General features: G+C 52.4%; 1 protein-coding gene across 1 annotated transcript; it reads right to left on the bottom strand.

Moving 5' to 3' along the window:
- Window positions 1-207: 207 nt before the first annotated feature.
- On the bottom strand, window positions 208-1,510 carry EI90DRAFT_1291530 (uncharacterized protein). The gene is made up of 2 exons (XM_039051615.1): window positions 1,041-1,510; window positions 208-983 (listed from the first exon to the last, which is right to left on the bottom strand). The coding sequence occupies exons 1-2, from the start codon at window positions 1,272-1,274 to the stop codon at window positions 519-521; spliced, it is 699 nt and encodes a 232-aa protein (XP_038922624.1). The 5' UTR covers window positions 1,275-1,510; the 3' UTR covers window positions 208-518.
- Between the last annotated feature and the right edge of the window lie 20,358 nt (window positions 1,511-21,868).

The following is a 21,868-nucleotide window of genomic DNA, read 5'->3' as shown; positions in this document are numbered from 1 at the left end:
AAGTGGTGCTGCAGTGCAAGTGCGATGTCGGGATAGACAGGAGTTGCAGTGATGAAAAAAAAAAAACGAAAAAAGGGCGAGAGGTGATCTAGCTATTAGTGTGAAGATTTAGCACGACGGTAAGTACTAGTGAGCGCTGGGCCGATGGTGGCGGCAAAGGATGAAAGAGAGTGTGATTTTATCAATAATGTTTGATGATATATGTATGATGTACCTATGTTTGTGTGGGTGAGTACGCGAAATGGATCCGATCCCCATTCATTTCGTCTCCGCAGCACTTCAATTTCATAATCCCCGTCGTAAAATGGCAGCTTTTCTCCTCAAGCTTTCCACCAACGACGCGGACGTACTGTACTAACACAACCAACTACCTGTCACGCGTCACGCTAGCAAAAAGGTCCGGCTCAAATATGCCATTTTGTCACGCATCACGTTGAGAAAAAGGTTGGGGCAAGTCAATGCGGCCCTCATGGCTATGCAAATATATTTCAAATTTCTTTTTTAGGTAATACATACCTTCAAAAATTGGCAATCGCCATTTCTTCCTCCAAGTTGCGTGCCTGTCTGACTCGCCTTCCACGGCCAAGGTCACAGTTTTGAAGACCCGAGGAAGAAGGGATTAAGGTAGTCTCACCTAGGAGGACACCAGACTCAGCCTCCTCAGCATAAGTTGATGCGGCCTGCAGGCCACCGTCAATCACCTCAAGCCCATCCACCGCACACCCAGCTACATGTTCAAAGACCTCTTCCACCATCACATCGGCATCATCCTCCGGAGTATCCGTGAACTCTGTCTCAACTGTGACAGAGCTGGAGCCTGGGAGCCGTTTGCCATCATTACAGGGTTGCTTGCGGGGTGCTGTTATTGCACTTGCAAGATCGGGATTGGTTTGGGGGAGGGAGTCGAGGATCAGGCGTAGTGGGCGACTGGTTAGGCTGGAATGAGATAGGTTGAAATTGCCTGAGCAACAGAGTTCGAAGGCCTGGATATAGTTAGTACAGTGTACACAGAAATGATAAATATTGTCCGATCAACTCACCTTCTGGATTTTATCCTCCTGATTCATGGCGTTGAATGCGTGAATGAGGGTCTCAGGAACACGGTCCCTTAGTGTTCCGAGCTTAGTGTCGAGCCTGACATTGCATGAGTCCACCCCAGTTTGTAACTGCGAGTAGACCTCTTTTATCGCTGCTGTCTGCTGTGATCGTTTCACAGCGTGTTTCAGTGGGCACTGTATACCAACGTCGCAGGGCTGCCAGAGACCTCTGTGCATCCACCAGGGATATAATCAAGAACTATCCAGGGAAAGTTTTCATACAACCAAGCACGAAACTCAAGGGATGTGTGCACTGGCGATGCGTCGAGCTGCCAGATGCACTCCTGCAGTGGATCAAGGGAGAGTTGCTCTTTTTCTGCATTGAAATAAGGCTCTTTACAAATGACTTCATCGTCGCAAGGTTAGCCCAGTACGTGTCATTCCCAGAGAACTCAAAAACAAATCCAAAATCCATTGCTGCAGCATAACCTGGAACACTCCTCGAAGGGTGACTCGCTGAGGTTTTTCCCCGGAAAATGGCCTGGAATGGCAGAAGGGTGCCGCTCGCAGAGATCGCCACATTGGGCGTGAACGCACGCTTCTCATCATGGCCGATCATGGAAACTTGATGCGATCCCTTTGTTTCGCAGGTGGCTATGTCCCGTTTGGGGGGAATGCATGTGGTCGCGTGATATAGGAGTGATGGGGTATGAATGTGGTCAAACGGGGGTGGCACTGCCACCACCCACTACACCTGACCTCCATAGACCTTGCGCAGATTACACTGTTTGGGTTATTGAGGGATGCGGCCTGGGCCCCACTGTCTCTGCCGACACACACGATTCAGATCCAGGGACATTTCGTTCACATGCCGATTATTTACATTGAAACCCTGACCGTACTTACAATACAAATAGCGGCTCCGATCGCGGCCTGCTCGATGTTCCGGAGCGCCACTTAGAGCTCTTGCACACTGTGTTGGACTGGCAAAGGAGTCAAACGGGGTGCAAAAGGGGAAATCTAACGGAATAACCGCTTGCTCTAATGCTAAAGCTCAGTCTCAAGCTAATGCGCGAGAACTATTATATTACCTAGTAGTAAAGCTATAAGGTAATATACAATGAGTTATAAGATATAAGAAAGAAAGAAAGATAACTAACCTCAGTCTCACTATATGCGCGAGAACTGAGGAAAAGGGAAACTAATTCAAAAGATTGAATATAGTTTGTGGACTTCGCGGATAAGTCCGAAGTGACCAAAATAAGTAAGAAGAAAAGGTGTTGTGACCAAGTAGTCACGCTACCGCGGGAATGTGGCTGTCCGGGCGAGTTCCTCGCTCGGGTGTGGGAATGTGGCTGTACGAAAACTCATCCGGCCTCCCATAGCACACGGTTCCTCCAACAAAATCAGCCTGTGGTTGGTTGCAGATGGGTGTAGATGTGTAGCATTGAGGAAAGGGTCAGAATGTCCAATTTTCCGTTTGAATTCTGTGTCTGCTACCTGATACAAGGTTGCAATGTAGAGGATGGGTCGAATGGGGTAAAGGCTGGTGAAATGGCATAGATACAAATTCCTCTCTTCAGGCTTGTTGCTAGATCAAAATTGATAGTTCAGATGCAAATTTGAGGAAAATTTTCCGTTCCCACCAAACCAAAAATCACTGGTAGAACAAGAAATCCCCCGAGAATGCCTTCCCTCCTGCAGAATGCATCTTCAAATGCATTTGACTCATCCATTCTGACCCTTCAGGCCACTTTCTCCAGTGGCATGACCTTGTTGACTATGGCTTCCACTGCCAACAACTTCCTCAGAGCTACAGATGGCCTGTTTGCAGAGTTGAAAGAGCTTATTGCACAACATACTTCCACTGAAGACAGGCCACAATTCCAACCACTTGTCCCCCCCGATCAAATTGTGAAGGGAATTGTGCAGAAAATATGGGGTCATTCATCTATTGAGACAGTCAGAGATATTGGAGATATACTAGAGAAGGGTGTCATATCCGTGCATACCCGACCCCTACCCGACTTCCGGACCTCCACCCTCTTCACCTCCGGAGTCATACCTTACCGCTGCCGTTCCGATACTCACCTCCGGTCCTGGCAACACACCTCCTCTCACCCCCCACGCCACCTCTGCTCCTCCTTCCCTCTCCTCCCCTATCTCCGTCCGCTCCGATACTCACCTCGGACCAAATGCCGCCCCTCTCGCCACCCTCCTACTACTCCTCCTCCTCCTACTCCGCTCCTCCTTCACAACACCTTCACCCTCCTACGCTTCCCCCGTCCGCTCCGATACTTACCTTCGGACCTGACAACTCTCCTTTCTGCCACTCCTTCTTCCTTACCTTTCCCCTCTCTCCTCCCTCTGGTACTCCTCCGCCACCCTCCCACCAAGTTACGACCTTCCACCGCTGTCCCGTACTTCGCACTCGGACACCGCTCATACCTTTGCTCCGAGCCTCCATCATAGTCCCTACCTCGGACTTTGACTCCACCTCGGTCTTAGTCCATTGCATTGGTGACCTCATACTACGTAAACACCATTGCCAATATCCCTTGGACTTTCAACCCCGCCTCCGTGACCTCCGTAAGCTCCGTAACCCCCGAGCTTCGCAGATCGCCTTCGGCACTTTCGCCGCTTGTAATGTATCTCTTGCGTTTTCCCCTCATCCCTATTTGGACTACTGCTTCTTCCTATTCTAGCCAGTTAGTCATCATCCCCACTTCTCCTCATCCTCCTGCCCCTCTGGGCCTCGCCCTCCTTACCTCCTTTCGGACGTATCACAGGTCCTGCCTTATGACCTTCGGTACTGCTCCGCTTCTTCTACCCTTTGTTCCCGTTCGGACGTCTTCATTCCGATTTGGTACCCTTTGTTTTCCTTGTGCTTTTGCCCCCTCCATTATATATATCGGTGCTTGTACATACTCGTTTTGGTTCAGTCCGAAATCGACCTGAAATGCCCCCTAGAGACTTCCTGCTCACCTACTGTGAAATTAAGGACCAAATGGACAAACAGCAATGGCACAGCGCTCCGCTTGAGTCGCTGAGGCCAAGGTCCCTCCACGCTAAGTCTCCGATTCCACTCTGGAGTCGTCTGTTTCTGCCCGGTTCTAACAAAGGGACTCGTTACGGATGATTTGAGCCTTGAAGGTGCATTGGTGTCTCTGTTGCTTACACCATTTAGAAATACTCAAAGACCCCTGTGTTAGAGACTGGAGTGAGATGAAGGAGTTGTCTCCATGGCAGTGCCAGGGATCAGCAACGACCCTGGACCCTATGCTGGCTGCGCATATGTGCGTGGGAAGTATGCCGGTAATTCCCATCTACTCCGCTTACCTAAGCCCCGGTGACCCGGATCATCTCTGGCATTGTTCTGGAACATTCTATGATCACGTGATTCTATCGGCAATCCATTTGGTTTCCTTATTGCCAGACTCTACATGTATATAGCTGACCCTAAGATGGGGACATCCCTTTCCCCCGGCTTTAATCACAACTAGGTTATCAGAGCATCCTGCATGAGCATGTGCATCCCCTGACAGGCAGAGGGCTTCGGCCTCAGCGACTCAGGCCAGGAGCACTGTGCCAAGTTACATGTCTGTGCCCTAATTTACTTACTGGCAGCAAGAACTAAAAAGGGGGATCAACTCTAGTCGATTTTATCACTGGAGTGTAACCTATGTACAAGTTAAGTATACATAGTTACAGCGAGGGCAGGCCTGTGAATAGCAGGACTGAGCAGGGCAGAGCTAACGGGGATAGATGTTAGCCTACTGAATATTACTGACAAGTTGTCAGGGCATGCCCCAGCACGCCCCACCCGACCCCCGCTCCACTTCCCCACTCCACACCGCTTCCTTTCTCCTTTCTGTCTTTCTTCCTTTCTTTCTCTCTTTCGTTCCTTCTCTCTCTCTTACATGGACCACCTTTCCTGCTGTTCGATGTACCACTGGCACGCATGCCCATTTCCCCTCCTGTATCTTACCATCCCTACATCGCCGCTACCGCCGCCGCACTCGCCCCACACCCACAGCGGGCCCTCTTGGGATCTCCTGCGGAGGCACCCGGAGAACCACGGCTGTGTGCGAGGGTGACGTGGCACACCCCACGTGACCAATCCTGCGTGTATATAATAACAGCTGGGGTGGGAACCGAAGAAGTAGCCTTCTTCTCACATTCCCACTTCAAGCAAGTAGTGTAGCCTTCCCTTTTAATGATAACTCACATTCCCACTTCAGACTAAGTGGTCGGGGACGCTCACCCCGCAACGGGATCGCTGCTATGCACAGCTGCTATTTGTCCCACCGAGTCCCGCATGCCGGGACCTCGCTGCTTTCGGAGCTGTCCCTGACAGCAGAAGAAGGCTTCAACCTTATCTCCCCTGCCTCCCCCGCTATGGTGACCGAAGAGCAGTACGATGAACTGCTGTCCCGATTCCAAGAGCTTCAGGCCATTGTAGAGAGCCAAGCTCAAAACCAGCCCCCAGCCACACCTGCACCGGCGCTGCAAGAGGGCTCGCGGCTCTCTATGCCGACTAAGCTCGTGGGGCCAAACTCTCCTAAAATCCTACTTTCTTTACTAAACTCGCTATGCTCTCGATCCTAAAACTCCGTGGTGGGTTCTCCGGGATTTCCGCAAGGTCCGGGCTCAGCGTCCACTACTCACTCGTTGTGAGCTAGACAGCTGCCCTTATTCCTACTGTTGGAATTCCACACACTCACACCCTCTCTAGCGCGTCCTAGCACCTTAGAGAATTTGGGGGAGGAGAGAACTTCTTTTTGAAAATCCGGTATGTACAGGATTATAAGAAATAATTATTTTTAGAAATAATAGATGGTGAATATTGGTACCATATGGCACCTGGGTACCTTATTAGGCGAAATAATAAAAAGGGTAACAGTAACAATAAAAGAATATCAATCAATAACTGAAATGATGGCAAAATATGAAAATAAAAGAAAATAAGCGATATCTCAATGGATTTACGGAATTAAGAGCCTAAATTGGAAGTGTAGCCGGAGATAACTCTCACACAGCCAATGAGCATTTTTACCAATTTATTAGACGCCGTGGGAACGAGTGAGGCTGGAATTCTGGGTTGCCGCTTGAGATTCCCACGCCCGCACATGCTCGTGACCTTCCATGCCTAACCTGTCCAATATAGAACTCCGTCAAATCTCCACCGATTAGGACGTTCTTGGTATCGTCAGAATCGTACGAATTAGGACTATTTTTGGATACCAAATTTGTACCGAGTCGTCGCGTGAATGAAAGTGGTTTCTGAATGTTGGAAGCGGGTATCCGAGCCGGCTCTGCGCGTGGGCGATTATCCCGCCTACAGCGCTGGTCCCCGCACCAACACCTGCACCCGCCCCCAGACCCAAACCACCTAAAGTCGCCCCCCCCACTGCCTTCTCTGGAGCAGCCGAGGACCTTGACCGCTTCAAGGCCAAATGCGGCATATATTTCCATGTCCAAGCAGTGGAATTCCCCAACGCCCTCTCCCAGATCCTCTTTGTCCTGTCCTATATGAAGGGAGGGACTGCAGGGGCGTGGGCGATGCAGTGCACCATCGCGCTACTGACGACAGGCTCACCCTGGCTCACCATGGATGAGTTCAACACGGAACTCGATGCCATGTTCCAGGACCTGAACTGTGAGGCCACAGCCAGACAGAAGCTGGCCACTCTGCGGCAGGGCAGCAACTCCGTGGATAAGATCATCCAGGAGTTTGAGATCCTCGGACCTGCCTCACGGCTAGGGGATGTGGGGCTAGTGGATCGCTTCGAACAGGCGATCAACTCCCGGCTCCGCAAGAGCATTTACTGCCTCCGCCCCATGCCAACAACCTGGGCTGATGTCAGGGCACACCCGCCTGACCCCGCACCGCGCCCCGCGCCGTACTGTTCTACTCCGCGACCCCCGCTATCAGCCCCATCCCTCCTTCCTCACTTTCCCCCTTTTCTCTCTATTTCTATTCTACGGTCAACTTCCCTTTTCTCCATGTACCACTACATACCTAACCCCGTTTCCCTGATCGCCACACGCGCCACACATACTCCTGCCTACTGAACGGCCGCCTCTGGGATCTCCCATGGAGATGACGTGGCCTCCTCCATGTGACCCTGACCGCATGTATATAATAGCGCCTGGGGTGGGAACAGAAGAAGCAGCCTTCTTCTCAACTTCCCACTTCAGGTAAGTACCATAGCTTTTCCCTTTTAATGATAACACAACTTCCCACTTCAGCCTAAGTGGTCGGGGACACTCACCCTGTGACGGGATCGCCGCTACGCACAGCCGCTATCCATCCCACCGAGTCCCGCGCGCAGGGACCTTGCCACTTTCGGAGCTGTCCCTGACAGCTGAGTGGAAATGCGAGGCCACCCTCCTCGACAACCAGTGGCAGCGTTTCCAGGCGACGCAACCCCACTTAGCCCCTGCCAGACCCCCACTGTTGCCCCTGAGACCCCCACTCCCTACCACTCTCCCACAGCCATGCCCCCTACCTGCTGCCGCCACACCCCAGCCCCTTGCGCCCTGCCCCGCGGCAGGAGCAGGGCCACAACCCATGGACCTCGACCACTCGAGGACTGACCAGAGGTGAAATGGGCTGTGTTACAATTGCAACACACCAGGGCACATCACGTGGGATTGTCCGCAACCGAAAACCCGCTGAGCCAGACGGATGCACCCCAAAGACCTCAGAGCACTCATGGAGGGGTTGAGGAGACAGCTGGTAGACGAACCAGGGACAGAGGGAGAAGGGCAGGAAGTGGAGGCCCAAGAGGATTTTCAGGACGGCGACTGGTGAGGGACGCACCCCGGCCGCCTGCAGGCGATAGTACTAGCTTGTGTAGATACCGTGAGGTGCCTAACCCAGCACCAATATCTAAATTCCACCGAGTCATCGCCAAGAAGAAGAGAAAAAATGCATCCTCAACCAGCAAGGGCAGAGAAGCCCCAGAAATGGCGCTGGAGGTAGCGGTCCCGCCACCTGCTATCTACATGTTGTCCAAACACCCTCCCAGATCCCTCAACCTTGCTGTGAAGCTGACTGCCTTAACGTCCCTTGCCAGCATCTCCGTGTCAGTGCTCCTAGATTCCGGAGCTACAGGGAACTTTGTGAGCCCCGAGTTTGTCAGAAAACACGGGCTCGAGACAACCCCACTTCCCCAGCCCATCCCTGTCTGCAACGTCAATGGAACCCCGAATGAGAATGGAGCCATACCCGAGGAGCTGGAGGCCCTCTTGACATTCGGGCAACACATGGAGCGGGCCCGATTCGCTGTCGCGAACCTTGGGAGGCAGTCCCTCATTATAGGACACTTGTGGCTGCTACACCACAACCCGGAAGTGGACTGGACACGACAGAAAGTCACCATGTCCCGCTGCCCAACATCCTGCCAGTCAATACGAGTGTGAGCCAACTCAGACCCCACGATAGAGCCCGGAGATGGGATCTACACCGCTATCATTCCCCCAGGATGGGGACATGAGCTAAGAGCGGCTACGACGCTGTCGCAGCGGATGGCCCAGGAGGCCCATGAGCCGGAAGCAGAACCCGCACGGTTTGAGGCACTGGTGCCAGAGCAGTACCAGGACTTCTGAGATGTATTCTCGAAGGAGGCTTTCAACCAGCTACCCCCACGGAAGCCCTGGGACCATGCAATAGACCTGGCACCAGAGGCCAAACTCCCGAGAGGGAGGACCTTCCCCCTGTCGAGGCCAGAACAGAAGGAACTAGACGAGTTCCTCCACGAGAACCTGCGGAGCGGACGCATATGGCCGTCCAAGTCCCTGATGGGGGTGCCAGTCTTCTTCATCAAGAAGAAGGATGGGTCGTTATGCCTGGTCCAGGACTATCGCAAGCTCAATGAGATCACGGTGAAGAACTCATATCCCCTCCCCCTCATCTCGGATGTCCTTGCGTGCCTCCGAAACGCCAAGTACTTCTCGGCGCTAGACCTCTGCTGGGGGTTCAATAACGTCTGCATCAAGGACGCTGATGAATGGAAGGCAGCGTTCTCGACCAACCGGGGGCTGTTCGAGCCTACTGTCATGTTCTTTGGCCTATGCAACTCCCCGGCAATGTTCCAGACCATGATGAACGACATACTCCGAGACTTCATCAACTGGGAGGTTGTCATCTGTTACATGGATGACATCCTGATCTTCACTGCTACCCTGGAAGAACACCGGAAGGTTGTCTGCAAGGTTCTGGAAATGCTGCGGAGAAGGAAGCTCTTCTTGAAGCCAGAGAAGTGCAAGTTCGAGCAGACCTGAATCGAATACCTCGGCCTCATCATTGCCGAGGGCAGTGTCGCAATGGATCCCGTGAAAATCTGCGGAGTCCTCAACTGGCCAACCCCGACTAAGGTCAAAGAGGTGCAGTCCTTCCTGGGGTTCGTCAACTTCTACCGCTGGTTCATCAAAGACTTCTCGGAGATAGCCCACCCCCTCCACGCGTTAACCCACAAGACGAAGACTTGGGCCTGGGGACCAGATGAGGACCGTGCTTTCTATGCCCTCAAAGATGCCGTCACCTCTGCCCCAGTCCTCGCCTTCCCCACTGACATGGGCCACTTCAAGCTCGAGTGCAATGCTTCCAACTTCGCAACCGGCACCGTCCTCTCTCAGCTCCAGACAGATGGAGAATTCCACCCAGTGGCCTTCATGTCAAAAAGCTTCACAGATGTGGAATGCAACTATGAGGTGTATGACAAGGAGATGCTCGCAATAGTGCATGCCCTTGAGGAATGGCGGCATTTCCTGCAAGGAGCAGAGGAGAAGGTTGATGTCTACACTGACCACCGCAATCTAGGGTACTTCCGCACCGCACAGCGCCTGAACTGGTGCCAAGCACGGTGGTCACTCTTCCTCTCTCAGTTCCACTTTACCCTCATCCACCGCCCAGGAAAGCTCATGGGGAAACCGGATGCACTCTCACACCGCGCTGACCACCTGAGAGGTAAAGATGACGACGAGGGGCTGACACTCCTCCAACCAACTTGGTTTGAAACCCATGCGATGGAGGCGATCTCCGTAGAAGGAGAAGAGACGACCATCCTCGAGAGGATCCGCAGAGCAAGGGACCTGGATGAGAGCGTGGTGAAGGTGATGCGAGAACTCGGAGAAGGGACGGTTAGGTCAGATGAATGGGAAAGACAGGGGGAGCTAGTCCTATACAGGGGAAAAATATACGTCCCTAAGGACCCACAGCTCCGCCATGACCTGGTGCAGCTACACCATGACGCGCGGGCGACGGGACACCCAGGGCGATGGAAGACCCTGGAACTCGTCTCCCGTGACTACTGGTGGCCCCAGATGGCGGAGTATGTAGGACGCTATGTGCGCGGGTGCAACACCTGCAACCGCATCAAGTCCTTCCCCTCCCGTTGTAGGGAAAGTTCCGAGGACATCATCAACAACTAAAGAATGACCTCACATGCATGGACACTTGACCCTTGTATGATAGCAAGTTGGAATGGGAGGAAAGAGTAATTGAAGGAGTCAATCAAGGTTGTGTGTATCACTTGGATTCGACACCATGTTGAAGGTCATGTGACAAGTTAAACACTTTAACTGGTAAGGTGACCACACTTCAGCCTCAGTCTTGGCACAAGTTTCCCTGTGCACAGACATTCACCAGATGTTCCCATGGCTGTGGAACAAGGGGGATCCGACATGCATTACATTTTTATGACATTTTTTTTTTTGGACTGTTTATGTTAAAACATACTTTGAAGAACATTTCCTCACATTCTTACACTATATGGATTATATGAACCTATGAACAACTACCTAGAAATATTTTCTAGACAGACCTATATGACACCCTGACTGAGTCATTTCTGATGGAGTCATTTCCAGCTGAGTCATTTTTGACCAAGTCACTTTGGTTGAGTCATAATATGGTTGAGTCATTTCTTGAAAATAGAAATGCACAGCCTGAAACCAATTCAGACTGAGTCATACACAGCCCCATCACATCTAACCAAGTCATTTTGGTTGAGTCATATCTGACTAAGTCATCTGGGCAAGTCATTAGGGCTTTCTAGAACAAAAGCTTGTAAATACTCTATTGCATGTAAATAGTGCAAAGCGTGGGAAAGAAAGGTCTTGAAAGGTATAAAAGGACCATGATTTCGCTCACTTTGCAGCCCCTCAGAGAAGTAAGAAAATAGAGTAATATTTCTCTCAAGCACTTCTGGTTCTCACTCCAGTGCGAAAAAGTGATAAGACAGTTAAGTTTGCCACTGTACAAAAGGCAACAACAGTGTGATAAGTGAGATAGGAGATTTATAGGCATCTAAGTAAGACACTTAGAAGCAGTTTGTTACTACTGAACAAAAAGTGACAGTGTGAAGGGAGAAAATAGTAGTATCTCTCCACACATAGGAGTAATCACTTCCTAAACTAAAAAGTGGTAGAATTAGGTGAATTCTGACTGAGAGCTGAACAGAACAGAGTCGGCTCAGACAGACAGAATTATTTGAACAGCTCCGCAGGGTGTTTGATTGTTTGATTTTTCTATAGCATACTAAACTGTTGAAAAAGCAACCAAAACACTAACACAGCACCGTACTCAACAGGTACACTCCCCCACAACCAGGAACAGGAAAAACTGCACTCTCAGTTCCGCTCCTTCACCGTAAGGTCAGAAAGCTCATCCCGAATAAGGTCCCCGCACACCGCTGGCAAGTGATCTCTGTTGACATGGTAGGGGAGCTTCCCGAGTCGAAGGGATACAATGCCATTCTCGTCGTAGTGGACCGCCTGTCCAAGCGCATCCACGCAGTCCCTACAGTGACGACGGTGGACTCAGCGGGAATCGTGCGGCTCTTCCTTGAACACGTCTGGAGACACCATGGCCTACCCGAAGAGATCCTCAGCGATAGAGGAAGCGCCTTCATCTCCCACTTCTCGAAGGAACTCGCAGACCTCCTCGGAGTCAAGCTCACCCCCTCAACACCCTACCACCCACAGACGGACAGACAAACTGAGTGGGTAAACCAGGAGATAGAAGCCTACCTTCGAGTGTTTGTCAACCACCGCCAAGATGACTGGGTGGACTGGCTCCTGCTAGCGGAGTTCGCCTACAACAACCATGTCCACTCCGCTACCCACCGAACCCCCTTCGAGCTCGACACCGGACAACACCCCAGGATGGGGACAGAGCCCACATGCATGTCCAAGGTGGAAGCCGCAGACGTGTTCTCCTCAAGAATGATGAAAATGCAAGAGGAGGCGAAGGCAGTGCTGGAACATGCGGCAGACAAGATGGCCCGCTACTATGACCGCAATCGTGGGGCAGCCCCTACATACCAAGAAGGCGACCAGGTCTGGCTTAGCACCCAGAACTACACGACTGACTGTCCGACCAAGAAGCTAGACCACAAGTGGATTGGCCCCTTCGAGATCACCAAAGTCGTCTCCCCTGCCACCGTCAAACTCTGACTCACCGCATGACAGAAGGGGATCCACCCAGTCGTGTCTGTGACAAACATCAGGCTGCACTGCCCTGATGAAATCGCGGAATGCCCTGCCGACCCACGCCCGGGCCCAGACCTCATAGATGGGGAAGAAGAGTATGAGGTCGAAAAAATCCCGGACTCCAGATGGCGGTGCCGGAAACTCTGGTACTTGGTAAAGTATACCGGCTGGCCAAACTCAGAAAACCAGTGGCTTGCACACGACCACCTGACCCACGCCTCCGACCTAGTGGAAGACTTCCATCGGACGCACCCTCACGCCCCAGGGAGAGAAAGAGAAGACCGCCCAGCCACTTCAAGGTGAAGCGGCTTAAGGAGGGGGTGATGTCAGGGCATGCCCCGGCACGCCCTGCCCGACCCCCGCTCTGCTTCCCCGCTCCGCACCGCTTCCTTTCTCCTTTCTGTCTTTCGTTCCTTCTCTCTCTCTTACATGGACCACCTTTCCTGCTGTTCGATGTACCACCGGCACGCATGCCCATTTCCCCTCCTGTATCTTACCATCCCTACATCGCCGCTACTGCCGCTGCACTCGCCCCGCACCCACAGTGGGCCCTCTCAGGATCTCCTGCAGAGGCACCCAGAGAACCACAGCTGTGTGCAAGGGTGACGTGGCGCACCCCACGTGACCAATCCCGCATGTATATAATAACAGCTGGGGTGGGAACCGAAGAAGTAGCCTTCTTCTCACATTCCCACTTCAGACTAAGTGGTCGGGGACGCTCACCCCACAACGGGATCATGTCAGGGCAACCACACCTGACCATACAACCCCAGAACCACCTCCCCTGACCTCCCCCCACTTCCCTCATCCTCCCATCTTCACACACCTTTCGCAACTACAGCCTGCAAGCAAACCCGCAGGAAAAATCACGTGGGTCAAGGCGAGCAACTCGCCTTAACCCATGTGACACCTTTTCCACATCGCGGGAACATGCTCGGCTCCTACCCTTAGTCATGTTACAAACTGTATAGTACATTTCCCTTTTATAGTAGCCAAGCGGGGAATAGGGAAACTTACCCTTCTTCTCAACTCAATCCCCGCTTAGTGAGTTTGAGGAGCTTGGGGTAGGATCCAGCACTTGGCTGCCTGGGACACCGCAAGTGTCCAGTTCTGAGGTAGGGCTGCCCCCGGACAGAGGCTGGGCCCTGACAAATCGCCGCTACGCACAGCCGCTATTCGTCCCACCGAGTCCTGCATGCCGGGACCTCGCCGCTTTCGGAGCTGTCCCTGACACAAGTTGGGTTGTGGGTTTAACGGAATGATGGGTTATAACCCACAAGCGGAAAGGAGGGATAGGCCCGAATCTAGACTTGTAGGGCAAGCAAGTGGGTTGCCCAGTGGAGGTGGGAATGTGCTAGCAGATGTCAGAGCTGTCTGGAGAGCTTCGGGGCTCTGTACTTAGGGAGGCATAGGTAATATATTGAATTGGAGAGGTGGTGACCATCGGGGGGTCGGAGGTGATTGCGGAAACCAGGGGCTCCAAGGTTAGTGGGGGAGGAGTGGAGGTGGTTGAGGGTGATGGCCGTGGATGGATATGACAGTATCCCCTTCTTAGGCCTGAACCCTTGAAGGCCCAGAATTAGTAAGGTGAGGGGAGCTGTACTTACAGAGGAGAGAAAAAATGAAAATGAAAATGAAAATGAGGAGTTGGAGGGAAAGGAGAGATGGGAGAGGAGTCGAGGTTCCTAAGGAGCTTTGGGACCAGGCTTGTCTGGGTACCGAGAGTGGAAAGCTTCAATGAGTTTGGAGGCGTGATTGAGTTCGCTGGCAAGGAGCCATTGTGTCTCCTTGTCAGTCCCTTCATAGCCTAACCACTTGACCAGGTAGAGCAACTTGTTACGTCTATGTACGTTGGTCGATCTTGGAGTCGAGGATCTCCTCGATCTCGAACTCCATTTCGCCTTCGATTTCTATTGGAGGCAGAGGTGGTTGGTGGTGGTTTGGGATGACGTTCAGGGCAGAGGGTTCGATCTGTGAGACATGGAATACCAGGTGAATGGCTTGCATGTTTTCTGGCAGGCAGAGAGTGAGGGAGTGGGTTCCGATGCAGGCAATGATCTCAAAAGGGCCGAGGTTTTTCTCGGAGAGCTTCTTGGAAGGTCAGGTGGAGCGGAAATACTTGGCCTTTATGTAGACTGAAGTTCCTACCTTGAAAGCTGGAGCAGGACTCCGACGGGAGTCTGCTGGGCCCTGGTAACGGATCTGAGCATGGTGCATTTCCTTGTGAAGGAAGTGATGGAGAGAGTCAAGATCTATTGAGTACTCCTGGGTGCGTACCGATGTTAGGTCTTGCTCCAGGTGAATGGCGATGTTCGGATGGTAGCTCTTATTGGCAAAGAACAGAGAGATGCCGGTGGTGGCATTCAGAGCGTTATTGTATGCGAACTCCACGAGAGGTAGGAGTTCGGACCAATTATCCTGCTGATAGTTACTATAGATGCACAGGTACTGCTCAAGCGTCTGGATCATCCATTCAGTCAGTCTGTCTCCTTCCAGGTGATATCTGGAGGTGAAGTGGAGGCAGATGTCAAGGGCTTTGCCAAGAGAAACAAACTCCGGACCCCTGTCGGAGGTGACATGGGAAGGAACTCCATGCTTGGAGAACACGTGGAGGAGGAATAGCTTGGCCAGTTCTGGAGAGGTGATGGTATCGTGGGTAGGAATGAAGATGCACTGTTTGGACAGGTGGTCCACGATGACCAAGATGGAAGTGAATCCGGAAGAGGAGGGTAGCTGTTTGATGAAGTCCATTGAGATGGAGTTCCAAGGGCGATCGGGGATGGGGAGTTGTTTGAGTAAGCTGTAAGGCTTGTGATGAGGAACTCTGGCACAGGCGCAAGAGGTACAAGAGGAAATGTAGTTCTTGATGAAGTTATGGATACCCGGCCAGGTATAATCATGATGGACTAGCTCCAGGGTCCGGTTTTGACCGAAGTGTCCAGAGAGCTGATGGTCGTGTTTGTCTTGCAATACACGGAGATGAAGATCATTGGAGTCCAGAACGTAAATGCAGTTGTCCAGCCTTAACAGGCCTTCGGCATCAATGGACCAGCAGGAGTTGGGGAGGTTGGGGGAAGCGAGATGAGAAGAGATTGTGGTGTTGGAGGAGAGGGATGATAGGATGTCTTGATGGAGAGCCTCTGTGTCAACGAGTATGGCTGCCCAGATTACTGTGGCAGCTAGAAATGTGGCTTGTAAGGATGCAGTGAGCTGCTCCGAAGTGAAGACCGGTTGGAAGTTCTGCGGATTGACATGAGCGTAGTCCATATCCCCTTCTTTGGGATAGATGTCCCAGTGTCTAGTCAACACATCTGGTTTTACTCCGAGTCTTCCGGGATGGAATCGGACAGTCATATGGAATTGGGAGAGGAACTCTGACCAGCAGGCTTGCCGCCAGGTCAAGAGTTTGGTGGTAGAGAAATACTTGAGGTTCTTGTGGTCGGTGATGATGTCGATTGGGGTTCCTGAACCTTCAAGGTAGTGGCACCATGATCGGAACGCATCGTGAATGGTGAGCAGTTCCTTATCATGGGTGTCGTAATTGAGCTTGTGTTCTAGAGCGGAAAGCGACAGGGAAAATCTCTCTGTCATCGCAATGGATGGACAGGATTCTGGAGATCATGTAATTGGAGGCATCGGTTTCTACAATGAGAGGGGCATCGGGTACCCAATGCATCAGGATGGGAGCTGACATGAAGGCTTCTTTCAGAGTGTTGAAAGCAGAATGACAGTCGTCGGAGAATAACCAGGGGGCTCCTTTACACATGAGGCATGTCAAGGGGACCACAATGTCGGAGTATTGGTGAATGAAACACCGATAGAAGTTAGTGAAGCCAAGGAAGGACTGGACATCCTTGACTTTATGGGGCTTGGGCCAATCTTGGACAGCTTTAACCTTCTCGATGGACATGGTGAGTCCGGAGGGAGAGAGGCAATATCCGAGATATTCCGTAGTTGTCAGGGCACACCTGTCAGGGTTCAGCACCCTGCCTTAGGGTGCCCCGGACTCCCCACCTACTTTACCCCCTTTTATTCTTTGACTGTTGCCTCGTTGTTGCCTTTGTGTGTTGTGTACACGCGCGCGCATGGGATAGCGTGGGAACTTTCTGAGCGAGCAGCTTGCCCAGAATGTTCCCACGGGTCACAGCCACAGTTCTGGGTGAGCAACTCGCCCAGAACGTTCCCACGCTTACTGGGCACTGCCACCTGGATGTTCCCTCCGGGTCACACTACACAACTCTAGGAGCTGTATAGTTGTGGGCATGTGACCCATTCCTTCATATAGCAACCATGCGGGGAGATGAGACCTTTACCCTTCTTCTCATCTCATGCCCCGCATAGGCAAGTGTATATATTATCTTTTCCTTTTACTATACATCTCATGCCCCGCATAGTGTGAGGACAGGCCAGATGGGGGTTGAGGTCAGGGAGCCTCCGAGTCCGAGGCTGGGCCCTGACAACACCCCACTTCACCTGGCACTGCACCCTGCACTGCCCTGCCCTACTCTGCTCCCCCCACTACCACTCCTCGTTCCTCCTCTCCCTTTTTCTTGTTTGTCTCTATTTCTATTCCATGGCCAACTTCCCTTTTCTCTATGTATCATTACACACCTAATGCTGCTCCCCCAATTGCTGCACCTGCTGTGCGCATTCCTGCCTACAGAGCGGCACACCTTCAGGATCTCCTGCAGAGACACCCAGAGAGGTCTGGCTGTGTGCGGAGATGACATGGCTCCCCCCACATGACCCTGACCACATGTATATAGTAGCACCTGGGGTGGGAACAGAAGAAGCAGCCTTCTTCTCAACTTCCCACTTCAGACTAAGTGGTCGGGGATGCTCCCCTGTGACGGGATTGCTGCTATGCACAGCTGACATCTGTCCCATTGGGTCCCTCATGCCGGGACTTCGCCGCTTCCGGAGCTGTCCCTGACAGTAGTGTCCATATGAAATTCGCATTTCTTTGGATTGGCATATGGGCCATGTTTGTGGAGTCTCCTAAGAACTTCTCAGACATGCTCCTGGTGTGAAGCCATGTCTTCCGAGTAGGTAAGGATGTTGTCCAGGTAGACTACCACAGAAATGTCCAAGAGGTCGGCAAAGATTGTGTTGACGAATCACTGGAAGGCTGCAGGTGCATTTGTGAGACTGAATGGCATGACGAGCCACTCATAGGAACCATAGCGCATGCGGAAGGAAGTCTTCCACTCATCGCCTGCTGCAATGCAAACCAGGTGGTAAGCATGCCGGATGTCATATCCATCCATGGCCATCTGTCAGGAACGTTCCAGAAGCGTATCCGGGTGACCCGCGAGGCGCGCAAGGTCGTCCGGGCTCGTAAGGTCAGAGGGGCGGGACTTTAGCTTCAGTGACTTGGGTGGAGCGCTGCGCTTCGTTCTTACGTTGGTGTCCCAATTTCAGACAGAAGCCTTACGATGAGGATAAGAGTTTAGAGGGGGAATCCAAGTCGATATACGAACTAAGGTACATCCGGTGTAACCTACACGCGTTATAAACACAAGTAACTAAATGAGACCGGCCCGGAAGGAGTGGCGGATCAAGCGCGATATTAATGAATGAAGAAAGAAACAAATAATTAATATCGGCAAACTTGGTCAACAAAAGGAAAGCAAGAAACAAAAGGAAGAACAATAGTCCACAAGCAGACAAAAGAGAAAGAACCATCCGGCCGTCTAGCAAGCCATCCGGCTGGGGGCAGACAATAGTGAAGCGGGTAACCTAGGTTGGTAGGCACGCGCGCGAGGGAGGAAGTGCGGATGAGGGTGACAGGTGGACGGATGGGTGAACGGATGATGATGATAGTGGGAGGGACGGGCCAAGTGGCACTAGGACGCGTAGAGGGAGGTGTCGGATATGTCGGGTCGTGACAGTATCCCCTTCTTAGGGCCGATGCCCCTGGAGGCCCAATTGGTGCATGTGGGAATCGTTCGGCCAATTCCGAATTTGAATCTGCGTGTGAAATCAAACATTCGCTCCATCAATTTGACTAAGTCCAGTCATTACTCAACAGCTCTACTCAATAACCCCGCCTCTATGTCCAAAACTCTTGAACTGCACAACATCGCGTCCTGGGAAGAGGAGGACATCCAGGAGGCAACGGACGACGAGCCTGCCATGATGCAGGCAAAGCTGAATGAGCGGGTGAGGTGCAAGGCGGTCAAAAAAGCGGCCGAGGCAGCTAGGCGGGTGGCTGAAGAGAAGAAAAGGCGTGAGGAAGAGGAAGCCAGGGAGCGGGAGGCAGAGGCGAAGCGCCAACAGGCGCGGGCGGCTGGGTCGTCCAAAGGCAAGGTGAGTAGCCAGCTTCTTTAATCACTTACTGCCACGAGATCCTTGAGGCTAACACAAGTATTTTTTGTTTTTTGTTTTTTAGCGCAAGGCCTCAGTCGACCCTCCACAGGCCGCAAGGGAAAAGCCCCCCTGTGGTCGATGCATCAAGTCCCAGCTGGTCTGCGAGCGGGGCAGGTATCAGGCGTGCACGAACTGCACGCGCGCCAGGGCCAAATGCGACCTGGTCACGATTCGAGTGGGGACTGCGATGCCCTCACAGCAGAAGAAACCGCGGGTGATCTCACCCAAGGCGCCAGTACACGCATCTGAGGATGGGGGAGATGATACGGAGGACGAGGAGGACGATTGGGACGAGGATGGGGGTGACGTGGAGAAGTGGGGTGAGGCGATCGTGGACGCCCTCAAGGAGCTGACTGACGCTGTGAGGCAGTTGCCCAGCGAGGTTGCCAAGATTACGCGGGAGGAGAGGTCGAGGAAGAAGAAGGAGAAGTCGGAGGGTGGGGGAGCGGGTGACCCGCCCACGTATAATTCCCGTGGTGTGGGCGCGTCGCCCTGAAATCATCAAAATTTTTTTTTGTTTTTGTATATACCTCCACTTGTGCCATACCCTATTACACATGGCCAGTTCTGACGCATGAGTACGCCAAGAAAAGTGAGGGCCCGGCTTGTCAGGATACAGCGCGTGGAAGTCAGAAACCAAGTCAGAGGCATGGCCAAGCTCCGTGGCCGGCAACCAAGAAGTCTCCTCGTCCGTCCCATCATACCCGAGCCAACGTACCAGGTACAGTAACTTACAGTTACGACGCCTACGATCCAACTTTGAATCTAGTATTTCAGCAATCTCATACTCAGGTTCACCGTCAATCTCAATGGGCGGAGGCGGAGGTTGTACGCGGTTGGGGATGGTGTTGGGGACGGCCGGTTCGAGTTGGGACACATGAAAGACCGGGTGCACGGCTCTCATAGTCTCCGGGAGGCGGATGGTGCGGGAATGGGTTCCTGGCGCAGCGATGATCTCAAAGGGCCCGAGGTTCTTTTCTGAGAGTTTCTTCGAGGGTCGGGTGGATCTGAAATACTTAGCCTTAACAAAGACCATAGTACCAACCTCAAAGTCGGGTGCGGGTGAATGTCTAGCGTCCGCAGGGCCCTGATAACGCTGTTGCGCTGAGGACATTTCCTCACGTAGGAACTGATGTAAGGAATCGAGATCAACCGAGTACTCTTGGGCGCGTACTGAAGTCAGATCTCGTTCCGGATGGACGGAGAGGGTCGGATGGTATCCCTTGTTGGCAAAGAACAGAGAGACGCCAATAGTAGCATTGGGGGCATTGTTGTACGCGAACTCAGCCAAGGGCAATAACTCAGCCCAATTGTCCTGCTGGTAGTTGCAATACACCCGAAGATACTGTTCTAACGTCTGGTTCATCCGCTCGGTCTGACCATCCCCTTCTGGGTGATAACCCGAAGTGAAGTGAAGGCGGATGTCAAGAGCCTTACCTAGAGAGCGGAAGAAATGGGATACGAACTCGGATCCTCGATCCGAAGTGATGTGGGAGGGTACGCCGTGCTTCGAGAATACATGGAGGAGGAACAACTTGGCGAGACCGGGCGCATCAATGGTATCGTGCGTAGGAATAAAGATGCATTGCTTTGAAAGACGATCAACGACTACCAAGATGGCCGTGAAGCCAGAGGACGGGGGAAGCTGTTCAATGAAATCCATGGATATCGAGTTCCACGGGCGACCGGGGACGGGGAGTTGTTTTAGCAAGCCATAGGGCTTGTGACGAGGGACCTTGGCATGGGCGCAGGCAGTACAGGACGAGACGTAGTCCTTAACAAATGAACGGATACCCGGCCAAGTGTACTCTCGACGGACCAGATCCAACGTGCGGTTCTGACCAAAGTGTCCGGAGTAGTGGATGGTCGTGCTTGTATCTCAAGATCCTGAGACGAAGATCGTTTGCGTCCGGTACGTAGATTCGCTTGTCGAGCCTTAATAGGCCGTCCGCGTCTATGGACCAACGAGAGTCTGCAGGGATAGGACTAGAGAGATATTCAGCAACAGAGGAGTCGGATGGCAGGGCGGTAATGATGTCCTTGTGGATAGCTTCGACGTCAACCATAGAGCTGGCCCGAAGGGCTGGGGTGGCTAGGCAAGTGGCTCGTAGGGAGGCCGAGAGCTGTTCAGTGGTGAAGACAGGGCGAAAATTCTGTGGATTGACGTGGGCGTAGTCCCTATCCCCTTCTTTGGGGTAGACGTCCCAGCGTCTAGTCAACGCATCAGGCTTCGCACCAAGTCTTCCCGGACGAAAACGGACAACCATGTTAAACTGCGAGAGAAACTCTGACCAGCACGCCTGCCTGCGGGTCAAGAGTTTGGTAGTGGTGAAATATTCCAAGTTCTTATGATCCGTGACAACGTCAATAGGAGTGCCAGAGCCTTCAAGATAGTGCCTCCAAGAGCGGAAAGCTTCAAAGATAGCCAGGAGCTCCTTATCATGGGTATCGTAGTTGAGTTCGGGCGCTGTCAGCGTTCTCGAGCGAAAAGCAACCGGGCGAATCTCATCATCCTCACAACGGATGGAGAGAATACCTGAGATTGCATAGTCGGACGCGTCAGTTTCAACTATTAGCGGACGATCGGGTACCCAGTGAGTAAGGATGGGGGCGGATGTGAAAGCTTCTTTGAGATGAAGGAAGGCGGAACGACACTCATCAGAGAAGGACCAAGCCACATTTTTACGGGTGAGTCTGGTCAGCGGAAGAACTATACTGGAATAATCATGGATGAAACGGCGATAGAAGTTTGCAAATCCCAAGAAGGACTGGATGTCCTTGACCTTACGGGGCTCGGGCCAATCCTGAATGGATTGAATCTTTTCGGGTGACATGGACAAACCAGTCGGTGAAAGGATGTAGCCCAAATACTCCGTAGTGTCAGTTGAGAATTCACACTTCTGCAGATTGGCAAATAACCCGTGCTTGCGTAGCCTACTCAGGACTTCCCGGACGTGATCCTC

This window comes from Cantharellus anzutake (genome assembly GCF_015039405.1).
Source record: "Cantharellus anzutake strain C23 chromosome Unknown EI90scaffold_3, whole genome shotgun sequence".
NCBI classification, from domain to species: Eukaryota; Fungi; Basidiomycota; class Agaricomycetes; order Cantharellales; family Hydnaceae; genus Cantharellus; species Cantharellus anzutake.
The sequence above is the reverse complement of the archived record's forward strand: the minus strand, read 5'-3'. Positions and strand labels throughout refer to the sequence as shown.

What these genes read in the sequence shown, in the direction of transcription:
- EI90DRAFT_1291530 (XM_039051615.1), bottom strand. Translation starts at nt 1,274, where the DNA reads ATGCACAGAGGTCTCTGGCAGCCCTGCGACGTTGGTATACAGTGCCCA. An exon ending in AGGAGGATAAAATCCAGAAG is followed by an intron (nt 984 to 1,040) that starts GTGAGTTGATCG and finishes AACTATATCCAG; the next exon opens with GCCTTCGAACTCTGTTGCTC.